General features: G+C 49.3%; 1 protein-coding gene across 12 annotated transcripts in view; it reads right to left on the bottom strand.

Moving 5' to 3' along the window:
* The window catches only part of NAV2 (neuron navigator 2), a 398,868-nt gene that overhangs the window by 157,749 nt on the left and 223,312 nt on the right, over positions 1-17,807 (bottom strand). For all 12 annotated transcript variants that reach the window (XM_047690357.1, XM_047690360.1, XM_047690361.1 and 9 more), the window contains 4 exons: positions 14,652-15,753; positions 9,753-9,865; positions 4,676-4,784; positions 2,394-2,783 (listed from right to left, as the gene is read on the bottom strand). In XM_047690357.1, coding sequence (XP_047546313.1) covers positions 2,394-2,783; positions 4,676-4,784; positions 9,753-9,865; positions 14,652-15,753 — 1,714 coding nt within the window. The remainder of the gene's footprint in view (positions 1-2,393; positions 2,784-4,675; positions 4,785-9,752; positions 9,866-14,651; positions 15,754-17,807) is intronic.

The raw sequence follows: 17,807 nt of genomic DNA, 5'->3' as shown, positions 1-17,807 counted from the left end.
TAAAAGTTATGGCTGAAGAGCTAAAAAAAAAAAACAAAAAACAAAACAAAACTGGGAATGTCTCTCTGAGACATCACTAAGGATCAGGGGATGGTGTTTTTCAATGTCTCCACCTTGTGGAAATGGTCAATACTGCATCACGATCAGACACTGACCAACTATTGCGGATGAAGACTGAAGCGACAGTAAAATTAACTATTATAGGATAGCAAAAAAAAAAAAAAAAAAAAGAAGAAAGAAGGAAAATCTCAAAATAACTAAAAAATATTTCAGTAGCATATTACAGTGGGAATTGATGGTGATAATCTTGAGGCATGTTGGACAACAAAAGTCTTATTAAATAATAATAAAAAGGTTAAAGTATATGCAGTTTAATTTTAGTAATAGGTGTAAGTGTCTATTTTTTGTGCCATGGAAAGCCAGCAACACAAAATGATGCTCTTAGTTACCCAGATCATTTCCAATCCATTAGTGTTGTCAGCCATTGCAGAAAGCAGAAATTCGTTACAAAGGGTTGGATGGTTCCTATCTTCCAAGGTTTCACTCACCAAGATAGTTCTAAAAGTGACAGGCAGAAAGAAAGCCAAAGAACCTCTGTAGCTGAGATTTTCATTGAGTAAAAGAACATGCCTACTCAGACAGATAAACTTAAGCAAAGGAAGTTTTGAAATAAACTCCAGCAGTTGCGCTATTTTAATGTAGCAATAAAATATTGGGCAAGATGGTGTACTAACAGGCTCTAGCTTTGAAGCCACAAACTCTGGGCTCTGCCTCCTAATCACTTTGGGACCTTGGGCAAGTTATTGAACCCTCCAGAGCCCCAGTTTACTCGTCCATAGAATGGGAATTATGATATCACCTGCTTGCTATGAGAACAGAACAAGATAATGTATATAAAGCCCTGGCCAAGGGCTCAGCATACAGTGGGAGCATTAGCTATTATCAAGCTTATGAAAGTGTGGACTCACCCTTGGAGGTCCTGATTACTCTGTTCATGGAAAGGAGCAGTATGATTATTCTTCCTGATTTCTATTATCTGCAATTTTTTTGAATGCTAGAATGGGAGAGGAGGAAAAGACGGTGGAGAACTTCTGTACAAGTGAGGCTAACACATGGAGAAATCCCAGGCAAGTGAAATAAACGGAAGCACCTTCTGTTTACACAGCGGTCTGGAAGTAGAGCTAAAGTCAGGCGTCCACGCCTCGTGCCACCCTTGGCCACGATGAGGCTCAGACACCATCCTACCACTCCCCTGAACTTCACGTGTGAGCAAATGGATCACAGGGAGGCTGGGTTTGTTCCTTCATCTATCGAAGCACATGTTCATTCATTCAGCACAATTTCTAAGCCCCTGCATGTACAGGGCACTGGGGATAAGGCGGCGAACAAGCCAGCCGATGCCCCTGCTTCGTGGTGCTTACTGTGTGGTAAGCACAAGGAGCCGAAAGACAATAGAACATAAACACGTCAACAGGATAACTTCAAATAGTGATAAGCTTTCAAAGAAGCATAAGATGATGACGGAGAGGACGAGGGCAAGGGGTAGGCCACATAACTCCTTCGAGGTGAATGGTCAAGGACGGCTCCCCCAAAGAGAGGCCAGCGGGGCAAGGAGGAAGAACCAGACTTGCTGAGACCAAAGATAGGGGTGCAGAAGTGAGGCCGACAGTGCACAGCCCGGGAGGCAGTGATGAGCTTAATGAGACCGGATAGAAGGAGCAGCCACAGCAGAGGAAGCAAGGTGGGTGGAGAGCGGGGAGCTCTGAGGGGAAGGTGAGGGCCACATCCCATAGGCCAGGGAGGCCAGGCTGAAGAGTCTGGTTTTCATCTTAAGTGCAAGGCTTGGTTTCAAGGATCAATATAGTAGGTTTGGGGTTTTTTGTTTTTTCATTTTAAGATTTTATTTATTTATTTGACGGAGAGAGCAAGAGAGCACAAGCAGGGAGAGCGGCCCAGGGAGAGGGAGAGGCAGGGAACCCGATGCGGGGTTACTCACATCAGCTCGAGGGGGGATTTCCACTGAGCAGAGAACCCAATGTGGGGCTCGATCCCAGGACTGGGGGATCATGACCTGAGCCGAAGGCAGACACTTAACCATCTGAGCCACCCAGGCGCCCCAGCACAATAGGTTTGTTACCAACCATCGCTCTGGTTACTGCTGGAGCCTTGCTAGACCCCCCAGCAAGTTACTGCCAAAGTCTGGACAGCAGCCCACATCTGGTGACTCTCAGCCCAGGATGTTCCCTTCCAACCACACAGCCTTTGACGGAGCAGAAAGCAAAGTAGACAGTTTGATCTCCTACAGAGAACTTAAACAAAGCCCAGCAAAAGAGAAACAGGCTCCCAAACTACCTCCCGCTCTGGGAAAAGAGAGAGAAACCCCAGGTACTCACCCGCTCGTGATGTCATCCGTCCGGATGTTCTTGCTCAGAACATCCCCGTCACTCATGTAGCCAGGGGCATCCATGCTGATGCCTTCCAGGTCCATCTCGTCTCCTGCCTTGTCTGAGACGTCCACGTGGCACACGCTGCTTCCCCTGGAGGCCAGCTGCCTCCTCAGGGGGGCAGAGTACACGTAGCGGCCCGACTCGGTGTTGATGAAGCGGCTGGCATTGGCTCGAGGTGGGTACCCGTTGCCCATAGAGGGGGCGTCTCCTGCTTGGAGCCGAGGGCTGGACTGGCCAAGTCTCCAGGACAGGGGAGTGGGTCTGCTGGTCAAGCTGAGGATACTGCGCCCGCTTATCTCTGTGGTGACGTTGGTGTCAAATGTGGTCTCCAATGTGCTGAAAACATCAAACCAGCCTTGGCTTAGACAGACTCTCATGTGCTTAGTATCCTTTTGCAGTTTATGTGTTCTTTACATTTTTTTGAGAACTGTGAAATATTTCCTATATACAAAATTGGATCAAATAACAGCCACTGATATACCACGCAGCGTGTTTCCTTTGTGAGAAATGAAAAGACGGAGCTGTACATCCGTAGGACACTCTGAAAAGCCCAGCAGAGACCTTCCCCCTAAAACATGGTGTAAGATACCCACGACCAATTCCTTTCGTTAAGTGATCTTAACTATTGGAATCTCCCTTCCAACCTGAGAAAATAAAGAGAAAATGCCGAAACAATAACGAGGGGTTGTAACATACCCATGGGCCCACACCTTCTTGCAGACTGTGTCACAGCTCCCCTTTCTACCCTTTCCACTCTGGAGTTCCCAATGTCATCCGTCACATGCTCAGCTCCCATGGACCAAGCAGGTGGGGAGAGCCCTGATTTTCTAGCTCTAAGCTCCCTTTCCCCAACACTTTTGCTTCTCCCACATTTTCTCCAAAAGGACAACTAAACTTTGGGAGGAAAAGGCTGGGAGAGTAGGATATACCCAGGCTTGAGGTCCATAATAAATTAAGTCACAAGGATCTGATTTTGTCAGGAGGCTGGGCTCATCCCTGGCCATTGAGAAGTCTCCTGTGTCCACACTTGTGGCCCTATAGCTCTTGTGGTCCAAGCAAGCTGGTCAGTGTACCTCTGTGGAGGACCCTGGAGTCTTCTGATTGAGCAGAGAGTGTCTTTCCTGCAGAAAAGCCATCAAAGGTCTCCCTGTTGTCATCATGACCATCCTAGCTCATGCTAAGAAAGCCATCCAACAGTCACATCTGCCCCAGCAAGTCAGTTTTGGTGATCAGGGTGGAAAGAGGATGTTTCATACTTGATCACAAAGTCTCAGGGCCTACCGGTTGGCTCCACACCATCATATAGCTGAAGGTTTGGCGGGGGGCACCCCACCATCACCCCCTAAGCTGACTGTCCTCTGGAAGAACCAATTTGGTGCCTCAGCTGTTTTACTGTTTCCCTCTGATTCGAGAAACAGCCTTAGTATCCTCACACTGGGGTAAGGTTCAGGCCCCTGTCTTATTTAAGAGAGAACTCCCAGTCTTCACCCCTGGGGAAGCCCTGCTGTCTCCTTGCTCTATCCATTGATCAAAGAGATTGAAATTGGAGAACAGGAGACTCCTCGGGAGTCCACGGGGGTAACCAGGACTTTGCCTTCATTATCAAAGCCCAGCACAAACTGTAAAACTTGATTCTGCCAAAATCCACCAAGGGGTGTCTGAGGGCTGCATCCTCTTCAACTTCTTCCTCAACACTGAAAACAACCTGATGAGTGTTTCCAATGGAATCCTAGATTTCATCCAACTAAATCATAGTTTAAATGTGATCCTAAGTTTTTATAAATATTTCCTTACGTGTCTCATATGCGGGCATGACTAACAACATTACAGAGAGTTGTGTATCAGAAGACTGGGTAGGAATTCAAGCTATTCACTTTATCACACAGGTCAAATATAGTTCACCTGCTCCTTTTCACAGCACAGTACAGGCTCGGAAAAGGCAAGGAAAGCGAAACCTAATGGAACTGGTCCACCGTGCTCTCTGTCGCATAGATCTAGCACCATCTGCTTGGGGGAGCGACCAGCCTACCCTTGTTTTCACTCCTTCCAGTTCTCTTCTGCACATCGCCTGGCATTCCCTGTGAGTTCTAGCACATTGGGGGATCAAAGTTATTTATTTCATTACTAGCTAAGGCGCTCTGCCAGTGGCACGAACACACACAGGAGAAGCTGCGTGGAAATCAAGCTGCCTGCAAGTCCGGGAAGGAATTCACGGGGCAGACGCCTACCTGTGTGTGACCTGAGTCCCCCGTAAACTAGACATGGTCTCCTCCAAATTCTGCCGCAGGTCGGCGATGTTTTTCACCGTCCGCAGTCGCCGGGCCTCGGGGTCTTCCCCTGGAACAATGGTGGTTAAGACGTTTAGTTCTCTGCTCGATCGTGAGCGCCGTGAAACACGCCACGTTCCACGCTCACCGGGGGATGCTTAAGGATCTGAGAACACGTGGATGGATGGACGCCCAAAGGAAGCTGTTAAAATCCAAGGAGAGAAGTCTTTCTTTCCCCTCCAGGTCCCTCCTGAGAAAGGTGAAGTCTAGCTTATAGGAGAAGCCAGGCACCCAGTCTGAGGGGTAAATACGTTTTCAAACGGTCTCCAATAAAGACACACACAAGTTAGGTCTGAGCACCCCTCACGACGCATCTTCTGTCCACGCAAAAGCGGGTGAGGCATTTCATCTTCTTACCCTCTGGCGATAACACGCTGCTCTCTACCAGCCCTACTTCGTCAATGGAACTGGCACAGTGGCTAAAAGATCTTCACTTATTAATCACAAATACTCCTAGAGAGAGGTCTGCCTCTTTCTGTGAGATTTGCTATGTCTCAAATTCTGGTTCCTCTAGCTCACTGGCTGTGGGACTCAGGGGAAGGGGCTGACCCTCTCTAGCCTTCCAATTCCAGAGGATTGCAATGAGGACGGTAACAGCCATGACCTCGTAGGACGGTGGTAGGGAATTAAATGGGCTGGGGTCTGGAGATCCCTGAGCACAGAGCCCAACTCAAGCACTGACCCATGCCCGCTGGTACTGCAGAGTGGGAAGCCATCAAGAGGACCGGGGGCTTCTCTTCGGGCCACAAGAGACTTCCATTCTCGGGGCAAGATTTTCTGGAGGACACCTGGCCAGGCAGAGGTCAAGCCGGGTCAAGTATACCAGGAGACAAAGGCCATACAGAAGCTGGAAAACCACGTGCCCTCAAGAGTAGCCTTGCTCTGGGTTCTCTGGCTATTCTGCTTTGTTTGGGCTGAGAGGGTGCAGAGGAGACGGGAATCACCCCAAGAATGATGAAAAGGAATAAGTGTCCTTTCCTCAGAGTAATTCCAGGGAGGGCTGAGAAGACCACAGAACCACCATCGAGACTCTTGAAAAGCCTGTGACTCTCTCAGTCAAAAGAGTTGAGCAACCTTATTAAAGAAATCTCCACACAGAACACAGGGCACACGGGAAGCAGCGAGGAGGATTTACATGAGACGCCAAGGAGAACTCCCAGCGGTCGCCATTAATAAGGCAACAGGCCGTTAAGAAATGGTACAGCATCGACTTTCTTTCTGAGACAAAACAGCCTCCATAGGTCATTCTTGACATGGTGGTGCCTGGAGGCTGGCAGATGGACCGAATGATAGATGTGCGATTTTATGGGGGAAACTGGCTCTAGCCAACTCTCTTGTCCTTGAAAATGCCAAGTGTTTTCAATTTTCTCCCCCTTTTGAACCAAGAGAAAGTTGGAAGGCATTTTTCTCTTATCTGAAAAGTGGTCCAGCTTGCATTTCCCACCCAATTCTTTAAAAATACATCTATGGATGTGTTTTGAAAGGAAAGCAGTGATGAATGCTTGCTTACCTCCCCTGAGAGGTGCTGGAAGACAGTAACTGCATCTTTCTCCTGGGGCCATCAGGTAAATATCTTTAGTTTGGCCACATTCTATGTAAGAAGGCCAAAAAGGTACTGACCCTTTGGACAGGTCTAGGCCCTGCGGTACACATTTATCAAAGCTAAGTCTAGGCACACATCTTCAAATTAATTAATCACATATCAAATTATAATTATACTTATTTCTCCAAGTCTCTCCTAATTGACATGTTTGTCTGCTAACTCTCCTTTCCGAATGCCATCTGTAAAATGGGGATGAAAACCTTCCCTGAAAGGGTCAGTCGGAGGATTAAATGAAGATGCATATTATATGCCTGGCCCAAGAGAAGGGCATGTTGGATTTGGGCTTCATTCTTTTCTCTGGGGTGGGGTGTGTGTGTGTGGGGTGGGGGGGAAGGTCTGCTGGGAAATGTCTGCTCCCCTCAGAGCTCTACACATACCAGATTCCAAGAGCAATGCAGAAAAGCAAGCCAGGAACCCACCTGCCTTGCTTAGGTGATCACACTCTAAATTGCCAATTCTGCCCCACGGATGATGTAAGAGTCCCCTACCAACTCACTGCCTGAACAAAATAAGAACCTGACCATGCTCCCATGGGAAGGGAGGCTCTTTCTGCTCATATACAGAAATGTTAAGCTAATCCACGCTCCCTGCAGCTCTGCTGAATTTGCAAGGTCAGCCTTCCTCAGGCCACTGGTCGTGATGGAGAGCACATCACATTCTGATCACATAGAGCCAAGTTTGGGGGATGTCAGGGTGTTACAAGTGGAACATGGAAGGGACTCAGGATTTTTACTCGGAGGAAGGAGCCTTAAGGAAGAACCTGTTGTATGACAGAGAATGGAAATTATCTGTGGGCTACAGGAGATGGATTATATCCAGTGACTAGAAACGAAAGAATAAAGAAGTCTGTTACTAGTTAGAGTCAACAAAAATGGAAAGGCTGCCTTATGAAGGAATAACTTCCTGTCCCAAATATCCAAGCAGAAACGGAAAGACATTTCATCAGTGATGGGCAGAAGGGATTCATGGATCAGATAATAAACAGGTGTGTGTGTTTCCTTCTAACCTTACCACCCAAGATGCAGGTCTCAGGTGTAATTTTTTTTTAATATATTAAAAAAATTTTTTTAAAGATTTTATTTATTCATTTGACAGAGAGAGGGGGATCACAAGTAGGCAGAGCAGCAGGCAGAGAAAGAGGGGGAAGCAGGCTCTCCGCTGAGCAGAGAGCCTGATTCGGGGCTTGATCCCAGGTCCCTGAGATCATGACCTGAGCCAAAGGCAGAGGCTTAACCCACTGAGCCACCCAGGTGCCCCCTCAGGTGTAATGTTATGCAAATGACAAAGCACCATGGGAAAATCCACCTGATCCCCCTTCCCTGCCAAAGGAGGGGAAGAACAAACCAATTGGTCAAATCATCTCCTAAATGTCCATTTCTTTCTTTTGTTTTTCTTTTTTCTTTTTCTTCTTATTTTTTTGAAAGAGCAAGTGAGTGTGGAGCCCAATGCAGAACTTGATCGATCTCATGACCCTGAGATGATGACATGAGCCCAAATCAAGAGTCAGGCACTCAAGTGACAGAGCCACCCAGGTTCCCCCTAAAAATCTATTTCTAAATACACCTACCATTCACTGTCATTTCAAGGGATCGGCTGTGGATAAGTTCATTTAACCTTGTACTACCATTTGCTGTCTCTATAAAATAATCCACAGTACAGTCACACATTTGATTTCTACTCCTTGAATGTAAAGACAAGCCACTCTGATTAAGAAATTCCCATCAGCAAAAGGAAGAAAAAGGAAGGAAAGAAGGAAGGAAGGAAGGGCAGGCAAAATTCCCATCAACAATACACGCCATCAGACTTCACAAAAACCAGAGTGCGTGATCAGACAAGCCTGGCTGTACAGATCCGTCCCCCACACCAACTACAGCATCTCGGGTTCCCTGAGCGCGTCCTTGGCTGTGCAGGCCCGACGCAGAGGAGACACATGGAGAAAGGGAAGAACCGGTGAAAGATCACAGGCTGTAATCCGTCACTCTGAAATTCAAGTGTGATGTGGAATGTTCTCTGGCTGTTGCTTTTGCTTTTCAAATGTGAATTCTGCCAGCCTGTGTCTGACACGAATCCACACTACTCCACGGGACACACATCTGATACACGCCGGGCTCTTGGAGCGCTGGCCCGGCTCCTTTGATGTGTGCACAAAAGAACACGGGCTGGAATGCGTGTGGAGACCTGAGCCGTCGCTGAACGCCACGCCCTTCTCGTAGTGGGCCCTTCAGCTGGCCTCTCTGTGTCCTCATCTGCAAGGGGGCTAAGGAGCTTGGTGAGAAGGAAGCACAAAATCAATCCCAAATGTGGGGCCCTGAGCCGCTGCACGACGGATCCCTTATAAATGGCCTCAAAACGCTGCCCCGTCACCGCACCCGGCCAGCAGAACCAGAAGGAAATAGTTAAATCGCTGAGAGCCTCTGAAATTAATACTCAGGGTTAATGGTGAGATGGGTATGATTCCATCACGTGGGCTGCAGACCAATTCCACAGCTGTAATGTGGCTATTAAAATGGTGTGGTCATGGATATTTAGTCTAATAAATGGATTTTAAACATGGATTCAATTTTAAACCCAACTCTGGAAGTGGTAAGATATGTGAAGAATAACACAACCACTGCTAAATATGTGGTGTACCGCTTGCTTCCCTGATTAGAAGTTGCTGGAAGAGAGGGCACAGAGTTGGGGAACAGGGAAGACAGACAGAGGGGGTGGTAACTCCAAACCCAGGGCAGGAGGAATCCTAACTCTTACGCTAACTTTTCTCCTTTAAGAATGTGACAATATAACATTAATAAATCAGTATCTGTGCCATTAACTACATGACAACTGTGGATTTTATGTTTTCACATAAAATAATACCCCTTTAATCATCATCATCTAGATTATATTAAAATAATATTTAGATATGCTCATTTCTTTCTTTTTGGTAAAAGAAGCATGCTGTATTCTTCTTTCTGATTAATGGATAATGCTAAGAATGCGTTTTAATCAGTGCTTCCATACACGAAAGAAAAGAAGACAGTGTTTTATAGCAAAAGTGACTTTATCTGAAGAGTAAACAAGGAGATTCAAGGTTAAGTGTCAGAGCAGCCCAGAGCCCCTACATGAATGAAATGGAATATGTATTAAAATAAGATCTGCCAATAAGTAAGGGACTTACTTACAATTCTAGGGACGAGGAAGTGGATTGTGTGAGAGAGGACAGGAAGCAAGAAGAAAGAAAATAATAAAAAAAATAAAGTAAGTTCCCTTAGCTCATCCATCAACGCAACAGTGAAGTCACTCCGAGTCAGGCTGGGTTTATGCCCTTCCAGCAGGTGGCCATACGGGAGGCCTCATCTCCAGCAGTCACAGATGTTCTGGGGGCTCCATACTCACCAGTGAGTTCTTGCAGAGCAGGCTGTCCACTCTTGGTGTAGTGGCTGGGCTCCATGCTCACACCCGAGGAGCTGGATTCAGCAGTAACATTCCCTTCGGTGTCTGTCTGGGACCTTCACACACAAACCAAAGCAGACACACTTGTCACAAGCAGTAGCTACCACATCTGGACCACTGTGGTCTGACCACAGCACCCACCCACCATCACTCCCTTCGACAAGAAGCTTTAGAACAGAGCAGACCAGCAGACTGACTCTAAATAATTCATCGGCGCATGTGGAGCAATGTCCTAGAAACAGAGAGAGCCACCGAACTGTAAAAGATGAAATATTCATTGCCCAAATGCAGGGTCTGCAAGCCCTCACTGGGGAAGCTTCTCTGAATCCCCATCAGGGAGCTAGGTCTAGCCAGAAAAACGCTGGAGAGTACAGCGTGGTTTGGATCATTTAACCTCTGCCAAAGAGCAAACTTCTGAGTACTCAGCAATGCCAGCAAGTCAAGCATAAAGATGACTCCATTAAAAGCCCCACAGCCCTCCCCCGATCCTCCTGACATGGCTCTCTCTGAAGAGGTGACTATGAAACCGGTCGGGAGTGGGTGCCAAGCAGGTGTGTTTGCCCTCTCCGTCTCTGATTCAGAGCTCAGATCTTCTGAGATGAAAGGTCGCATTGATCATTATTTCAACACTTGACTGAAATCTGTACTTCCCCAAACCTTCTCCGTGCCCTCATTTGTCAAGCAAATCAAGGCAACTGCTTCGTGCAATGCCTTCTCGTCATAATTACCTCTGCTGACTTCGGCATGGCGTGCAAATGCATAATTGCACTCAGATGCATAACCCTGGGTGTAGCCTTATTAATTCATTAGCATCCTGAGCTCATTCAGCCAGATTTCACTCTCTATGAAGAAAGCGTTTGCCAAGAATGTGAACGGTCTTCAGTGTGGGGCGTACTGGGAAACCTCGTCATCCATCCTGCCCCGCCTGTGCCCTCCAAATGAAGCCATCAGTTCCAAATTCCTGCTGTCTCCAACCGTTGAGAATATTCGGATCCACACTGCTCCTCTGGACCCACTGGCCAGAGTCCAAGGTCTCATCCTCTCTGCCCTAGAAGTACGGTGTAAACAGGTACACTGCCTCCAGCCTACGGGTTGCGAACCACAGCCAAGTATTGGAACCAGCCCACGGATTCTCACTGGTCTGTGTAGTATTTTAACGCTTTTTGAATTCGTTTCAACATTTTAAAATTGGGAGATTTCGCAAGAAATATCTGGATTTCTGCCTTGTCCCTTTCTCTTCTTTTTCCGTAAAAACAAAGAAAGCCCTGATTGACTTTCTTGCAGGGCGCCACCTGCTGGTGCCAAGGGATGGTTGCTCCCTCCGGAGAAGCCCAGAACTCCCAAGGCCACAGTCTCATTACCCCAAGCCGCTGATTTATATTACCGTTTGGGTCTGAATCAGGTATCTGAATCCGTGCTCTCTATTCTAGACTGCCTGTAGGTCTGGTCTGCTCCCCACACCATCCTCCACTGATTTTTGTGATACTGGGGTGATCACATCCCTCTGAGGAAAGGCCTCTGATAGCATTGCCCACGGAGAAAGTTCTTAAGTCCTTACTGTGGAAGACAATGCCCCATTGGGTATTCTTCCTTCATCCCCAGCCCTGTCTTCTACCACTCCTGCCCTTTACACATACCCAGGGCCCTATATTCCACCTGAGCCTTCCCTCCATTCTGAGATCACATCATGCCCTTAGCAGTTATGTCTTTGTAGTTACTGGGACCTGTGCCCGAAGGCTCTTTTCCTCCTTCTTCCTCACTTTGCATCCAATCTGCCTTCAACACGCAGTTCCCATGTCATCTTGGCCAGGAAGTCTCCCCGGGCGGTGCTAGCTCATGGCTCCCCTTTTGTGTTTCTCCAGGGCTCTTACTCATCTGATGCCGATACATTACAATGGGATCTAATTAATACATCTTTCCTCAACCACTGAGCTCTCTGAAAGCAATGACTGGCTTTTTTGATATGTACCTGCAAGAACTTGAGCTGATCAAGTTCACTTGTACAGTAGAGGTCAGCAGGGTGTGATGAATGGACAAATGAGAAATGTTTAAGTCTGGAAAGATGCTGGATATGGGAAGGAGCATTAGACTCGGAGTCTGAACCCTCCTGGCTGTAGGACTGTAGCTGGCTGGAGGTTAGCCTGCACCTCTGAGAAGTCACTTCACACCTCTGACCATCAGGTTCCCCACCTGTACAGCAGGGCTTACAACAGCGACCTCCCCTGGCTGCTACAAGAATCACACGTGATAAGACACTGAAGCATTTGGTCAAGTGTCAAGTAATAGATGTCCAGGGTTACTTCTGAATTGATAAACAGAATTCATTCAGAGTGATTTTAAAAGATGATTTATCTTTCTTTTGTGGCTTGGTAACATCACTAACATGGACAGATTCTGGGGGGTGTGGGGTGGGGTGGGGGGAGCAGCACAAATTGTCTGCTGTGAGCCATGAACTTGAGTGAACTTCAGAGCACAAGGGGTGTCTAACCTATTTTTCTTAAAAAATCCCCACATTTCATCCAGTCTCCTCATTCTACAGATGAGGACAAGGTAGATCAGAGAGATGCAGTGATTCAGAGAGTCGAAACTGGTTTGTGTTTAGGAACTCAGTCCCTCTAGTTAGACAGACTTGGTTTTAAACACCAGCTCTCCTAGTTATTAGCTCTGGACTTGGTGCAAGTTATTTAATTACTATAAGCCTCAGTTTGCTCACCTACAGAATGGGGATTTCAAAAATAGCTAGCTCATGGCGTGTCGGGGTGACTATATGGGCTAGGGCATGAAAAGCCCTTTGCTGGGTCTCTGCACATACTTGGTGCATAGTCTCCCTAGCTGTCCCCACAGGCAGGGCCCAAGACTACACGGGGAGTCACCAGCTAATAAAAGACAGAGCCCGGATGCCCCAATTCCCATCCTGGTTCACCTGACAAGAAAAGGCACGTCAGGGGGGCCAGAAGGACATCGCACATGGTGAACGTGAACATGAAAATGCAGCTTGACAGAGAGCATGACATTTTCTCATTCCTCCTATTTGTCAGACATTTGCCGTTTCGTTAAGAGTTTTCCACTCACAGAAAAGCTTGAAATTTTAAAAGAGGTTAAATGTCTCACAATCCTTCCAATGATTACAGAAAAAAAAAAGAAAGAGAGAGTGAAATGGATGGTGACCAAAGACCATCCTATATTTTAATTTGGAAAATGCAAATCAAGACTCTGTGAGCAGGAGCTTGAATATGTGTGACCTCAAGACTATTAACGTTATTGGAATGATAAAAATTTCATGGGGAGCAATTCAATTGCCTCCACGGTTCAGAGGACAGTTGTCTTCAAAGCCCTGCGTGGAGACGCACAAGCGCTGAGTCATTCATTCTCTAAGCCCGGGCACTCTTCTCCAACTGTTAGCTGAGCTGATGACTTGGTGGAATAAAGAGATGACCTTCTCCCAATTAAAAAGTCTGGGCATGACCCCTGCTGAAGGGGAGGGTGAGCCGAAGAGAAGGAAAGAGGAACGAGAAGAGGCCTGGCATTCCCTCCCTGGCTGGACCTGCTGGGCTTTGCTCTGAATCAGTCGGGCCAGTCTTTCCAGCCGCCGTTGGTAGGGATGGTAACAGAGCCTCCCAGAGTACAACTTGGGGAGTGAGAGAGAGGATATCCACGTCTTTGGGGGACCATGTCAACACAGGAAGCTGAAAGTGTGGGCATGAGTGTATGCATATGAACAGGGATGTAAATACACGTGGGCACACGCACACTAGCATTTTGTACAGGAAGGTGGACTTGCGTCCATACTTGTGACTGTCAACGTACGTCCGTGCCTGTGGGCATACGAGTGTGTACGTGTGTACGTGTCTGTATTTAGGCCAGAGGCTTTTACAGGAAGTGCCTAGGACATGGCATTCAGTCTCTGGTCCCCTTCTGCTAGGCAGGCAGGCAGGCAGGGGTATCACGAACATTCGGCTGTGCAGAGTGGCCAAAGGCGCTGTGCATTTCAAATATGGGATCGAGGTGAGCACGGTGAGCAAAGCCTTGGGACACCCTTAAAAGCAGTGCTAAGGGAGCTTCTGTCTGCTGGAGGGGACTCATCTGCATGTGTCAAGGACCACCCAGAGCCAGCTGGGTGTGGGCGGAGCCATCGGAGGCCCCCGTGGGCCACCAGCACACAGAGCGAGCAGCACCTGGCTCCCCGTACTTGCCCATGATTCTGTGGATGTGCCATTAGAGACAGACAGGGACGGGGCGACACGGAGTCAGACAAGCAAACATCCAGGCCTGTCTCAGTATAACCTGGTTCTTTCATTCTTCTAGAACTGGTCCCTTCCTCCCGTTCCCGCTCGCCTGTCCAAAGAGCCCAGCTCACAGCAAGGACTGAAAAAATGCCTAATACGTGTGATGCAGTAAGAAACCATGAGTGTGTAGAAGTTCAAAACCTGTGAGAAGAAGCCCCAGGTATCCAGCAAGGGGACTTCCGTGTTGCTCATTTTTGGGAGACTGTTCGGGATCCGTTAGGGCTGACGCTGGGGCTGGTCACGTCAGGTGACACCAAACCAGCCGCCGTGTCTGACCGTGTTGAGGCTGCTTCTGTAAATGGCTCTGGGTCCCCACATGCCCAGCAAACTCCTTCTCATCTGGGGCAGCTCCTTAGCTTTCCCTCCCGCTGCCCCCCAAAGCCATGCTGGGCTGGCTGCTCCCTCGAGCACAGGTGCACAGCCCTATGAGGAGCCTCACCTCAGCCGCTAGCTCGCCTGTTCCTGGAGGGCAGGCCGGCGTCCCGCCCTCCAAGACCTAGACCGCACCAGAGAGGCTCCCTGGCCCACGGCCCAGGACGGGCGGGCAGACACCTACCTGTACAGGAAAGGCGCAACGGTGGCGGTGTTGGGGTGGCTGTATTGCTGCTGGGGCTGAGGTAGCTGGACACTGACGGTATTGCTTCCTGTGGTCTGGGTGGTCCCGACGGACCCGCTGACAGTCTGGCTGCTGATGCTGTGGTTCAGGGTGGTCCCTCCAGGGCCTTTGCCTTCTGAGGATGCCAGGCTGGAGGAGGAACTGGAGTGTCTGCCGTCTAGCTGGGGCTTCTGCTGGGGGAGCCCTGAGCTCGGCTTCCCACCCCGGCTCCGCTCCACCTCCTTGGAAGGGGCAGGGGCACTTGGGGATTTCCCGGGCATGCTCTTCATCCCTGGTTTTGGTATTCCACTGTGGGAAGGGGCCGGAGCCTCCTTCTTGGCACTGTTGAGCTTTCCCCCTTTGGGGATGAAGCTGGCAATCTTGGAGGACTTTTTTGGCATCTCAGTTACCACCGTCCCACTGGGGTCTTCTTTTGGCCCTTCTTTGAGGTCCGGCCTTTCTGTCACAGAGGCTCTCTTGGTGAGGTCCTTGCTTTTCTCCTTCTCCTTCTCCCGCTGCTGTTTCTCCTTTTCTTTCTCATTGCCTTTCGGGGAGCTCTTCTTGTTGGTCAGCGCCCGGCTGAAAGTCCTCTGGGCGATGCCCTTGAGCGCAATCTTGGGGCTGTTGGAAGCGGGACCTGCCGTGGACAGAGAGCGCGCGGTGACCTCCATCTCTTCGCTCTCCTCAAAGCTGGGCAGAATCTCCAGCTGCTCGCAGCTCGTGTCCCGCGACCCCGGGCCCTCGCCTGCTTTGGAAGCCCCTTTGCTATTGAAAAGCTTGAGTTTTTCCAGCATGGACTTCTGATTGTTGGGGGCCGGCTTCATGGCTTCGGGGGCGGGCCTGGGGGCCTCGGGCACAGGCTGCTTGACCGAGAGCACGGACGCCGTGACGCTGTGCTTCACGCTGACCGACTTACTGCGCCAGGGCTTGGAGGCAGCGCCGGGCTGTGGGATGGCTGAGGACGCGCTGCTGTTAGCAGGGCTGGGACTGCTGCCGCTCTCCAGAGAAGCAGGTGCATTTTCGCTCATTCCGGGGTGGGTGGAGGCGGGGCTCGCCAATGGCTCTGCAGAGATGGGGAAGAGAAGGAAACCCAAATTATGCCTACGGACCTGCGCTGTGGGTGCGGGAGGGCAGGCCATGGTTCCAGGGCCCATCGCTCTCTACCCAAATGCCAGATGACACCATCCCCTGCCTGGTGCATTTACCTGTAGGTTCAAATCTTACCTGCCCGCTGCTCTCCATCATACCCTGTTCATGTTACTGGCACATTCTGGTATCTGTCATGCAAATGTGCATGGATCTTAGCACCAACATGTGCAAAGCACAATTAAGCATACATTTACGGGAACACAAACTAGCCAAAAAGTCTATCGCCGCTATGGTATGTAGGAAAGACGTAGGAAATGTCTACTGTTATGAATTATTCAACCCACAACCCGAGTTCTCAGTTACGCGAAATAACTGGGAATTAGCCAACTTTAAGTAACATAGGAGAGACATTAAAACAGGGGGAAGAAAAGAAAGAAAGAGAAACCAAGCATAATCTTTACAGAGTAATTACCTGAGGAAGTTGCTAGGTCCTATCAAAGCAGACACGTTTTTCCTATGCTGACACTCTGAAGGAGGTACAAACATGATTCAGGCAAGACTCTAAAAAGACCTTTTAGCTTCAGAGTATCCACTGCACACACTTTACCGGAGGCATGAAAACACACAGGTTATCGGAAAGTCAAGGCTTCCCCTTTGGCGCTCGGGGAGTATCTCCCCAGCCAGACTCTCTGTTCAGACAAGCCTCAGGATACTTCCAAACTGAGAATCTGAATGATTCCACGAAGGGCAGTTTCCACACTGGAGTTCTCCTGCCCGGCGAGGGACCCATATTCCAGGAACAAGGGCTGTGATGCCCTCCTCCGGGAGCGCTCAGAACCGCACCGCTCTGTCACAGGCATTAGGGCAGCTGTCAGACAGAAAGTGGCCCAGAAGGCAAGTCCCCACTGAGCCTGGAGTTGCGCCACCAACAGCCCATGCCCGCCTACCCCACGGGACAGACAGGATGCGACCCCGCAGCCCCCAAAGGGCACGTCCGCGTCTGTAAAGTCACCATGACACGACTTACCTAGGAGCAGTAACTTCCTCCCGCAACGGTTCCCCAGGAAAAATTCTCCAACGGGAGAGGCTGCCCTTCCAATTGTCACAAGTGTTTTCAGTTAAACTGCTCATGTTTCTAATTAACTTTTGTCATCCGCAACCGCTCCAGTGCCCAGAAGCCTGGCGGGATTAACGGCTGCTTCTTCTGCCTTTTTTTTTTTTTTTTTTTTTAATACCTATGTTCCGCTGCCTTCTAGCAACAGAGTAAACTGTGTAGAGAGCGGCTTTTTATGATTTGAAAGTCAACGGCCGCCAAAGCCGAATGCAGACAGCCCCCGTGTGGGACCTGAGCACTGAGCCCGGAGAACTCCCAGCAAAGGAACCGCTTCCCTCCACTCACTCCCAGCTGCTCCAGGAAGCCGCAGCTCCAGGGTGATCCAAAGCAGACCTCCCAATGTTTTAAAACACATACATCTTCCTGACTTACTGGGGATTTCGGTTTGGAGTGGGGGGTGCTGCCCAAACCTCCCTAACAAAACTCATGGGGCGTTGCTGGATCTTTTCCTGGGGAGAGCTGCAGACCGGCTTGGAAACAGGCTCTCGAACCCACCCACAAGGCCGGGCTTTTAGAGGGTCTCCATGGGCCTGACGCTGCTCATGGAGGGCCACCTGGTATCAGGAGGTGCAGCGCTAGGCACGCTGTGAAGACGAGTTCACTGCCCCCGTTTTATGAGTCGGGAAACAGAGGCAAAAGGGAGGGCTAACGACTGACCTGAAATCACATAGCTAGACGTGGACATAGCCGGGACTTGAACCCAGGGCTCCTGACACAGTGCTCCGGGCCTGAATCACCACAGCTCCCTCCTTTGATGAGGGATACATTTAAACAAGAGACACTCAAAGGAGCTTTCGAGGCATCAACTTTTCTGTTGCTTAGGTGTGTTCATGACATCCTTGGTGGGGCACAAGCCAGCCCAGCCACTGGGAAGGAGGCAGCTTCTGGACAGAGGCTGGGTCTCTGGAGGAAAT

This window comes from Lutra lutra, chromosome 10, assembly GCF_902655055.1.
Source record: "Lutra lutra chromosome 10, mLutLut1.2, whole genome shotgun sequence".
In the NCBI taxonomy this organism is placed as follows: domain Eukaryota; kingdom Metazoa; phylum Chordata; class Mammalia; order Carnivora; family Mustelidae; genus Lutra; species Lutra lutra.
This window is presented reverse-complemented; position numbering and strand designations above follow the sequence as displayed.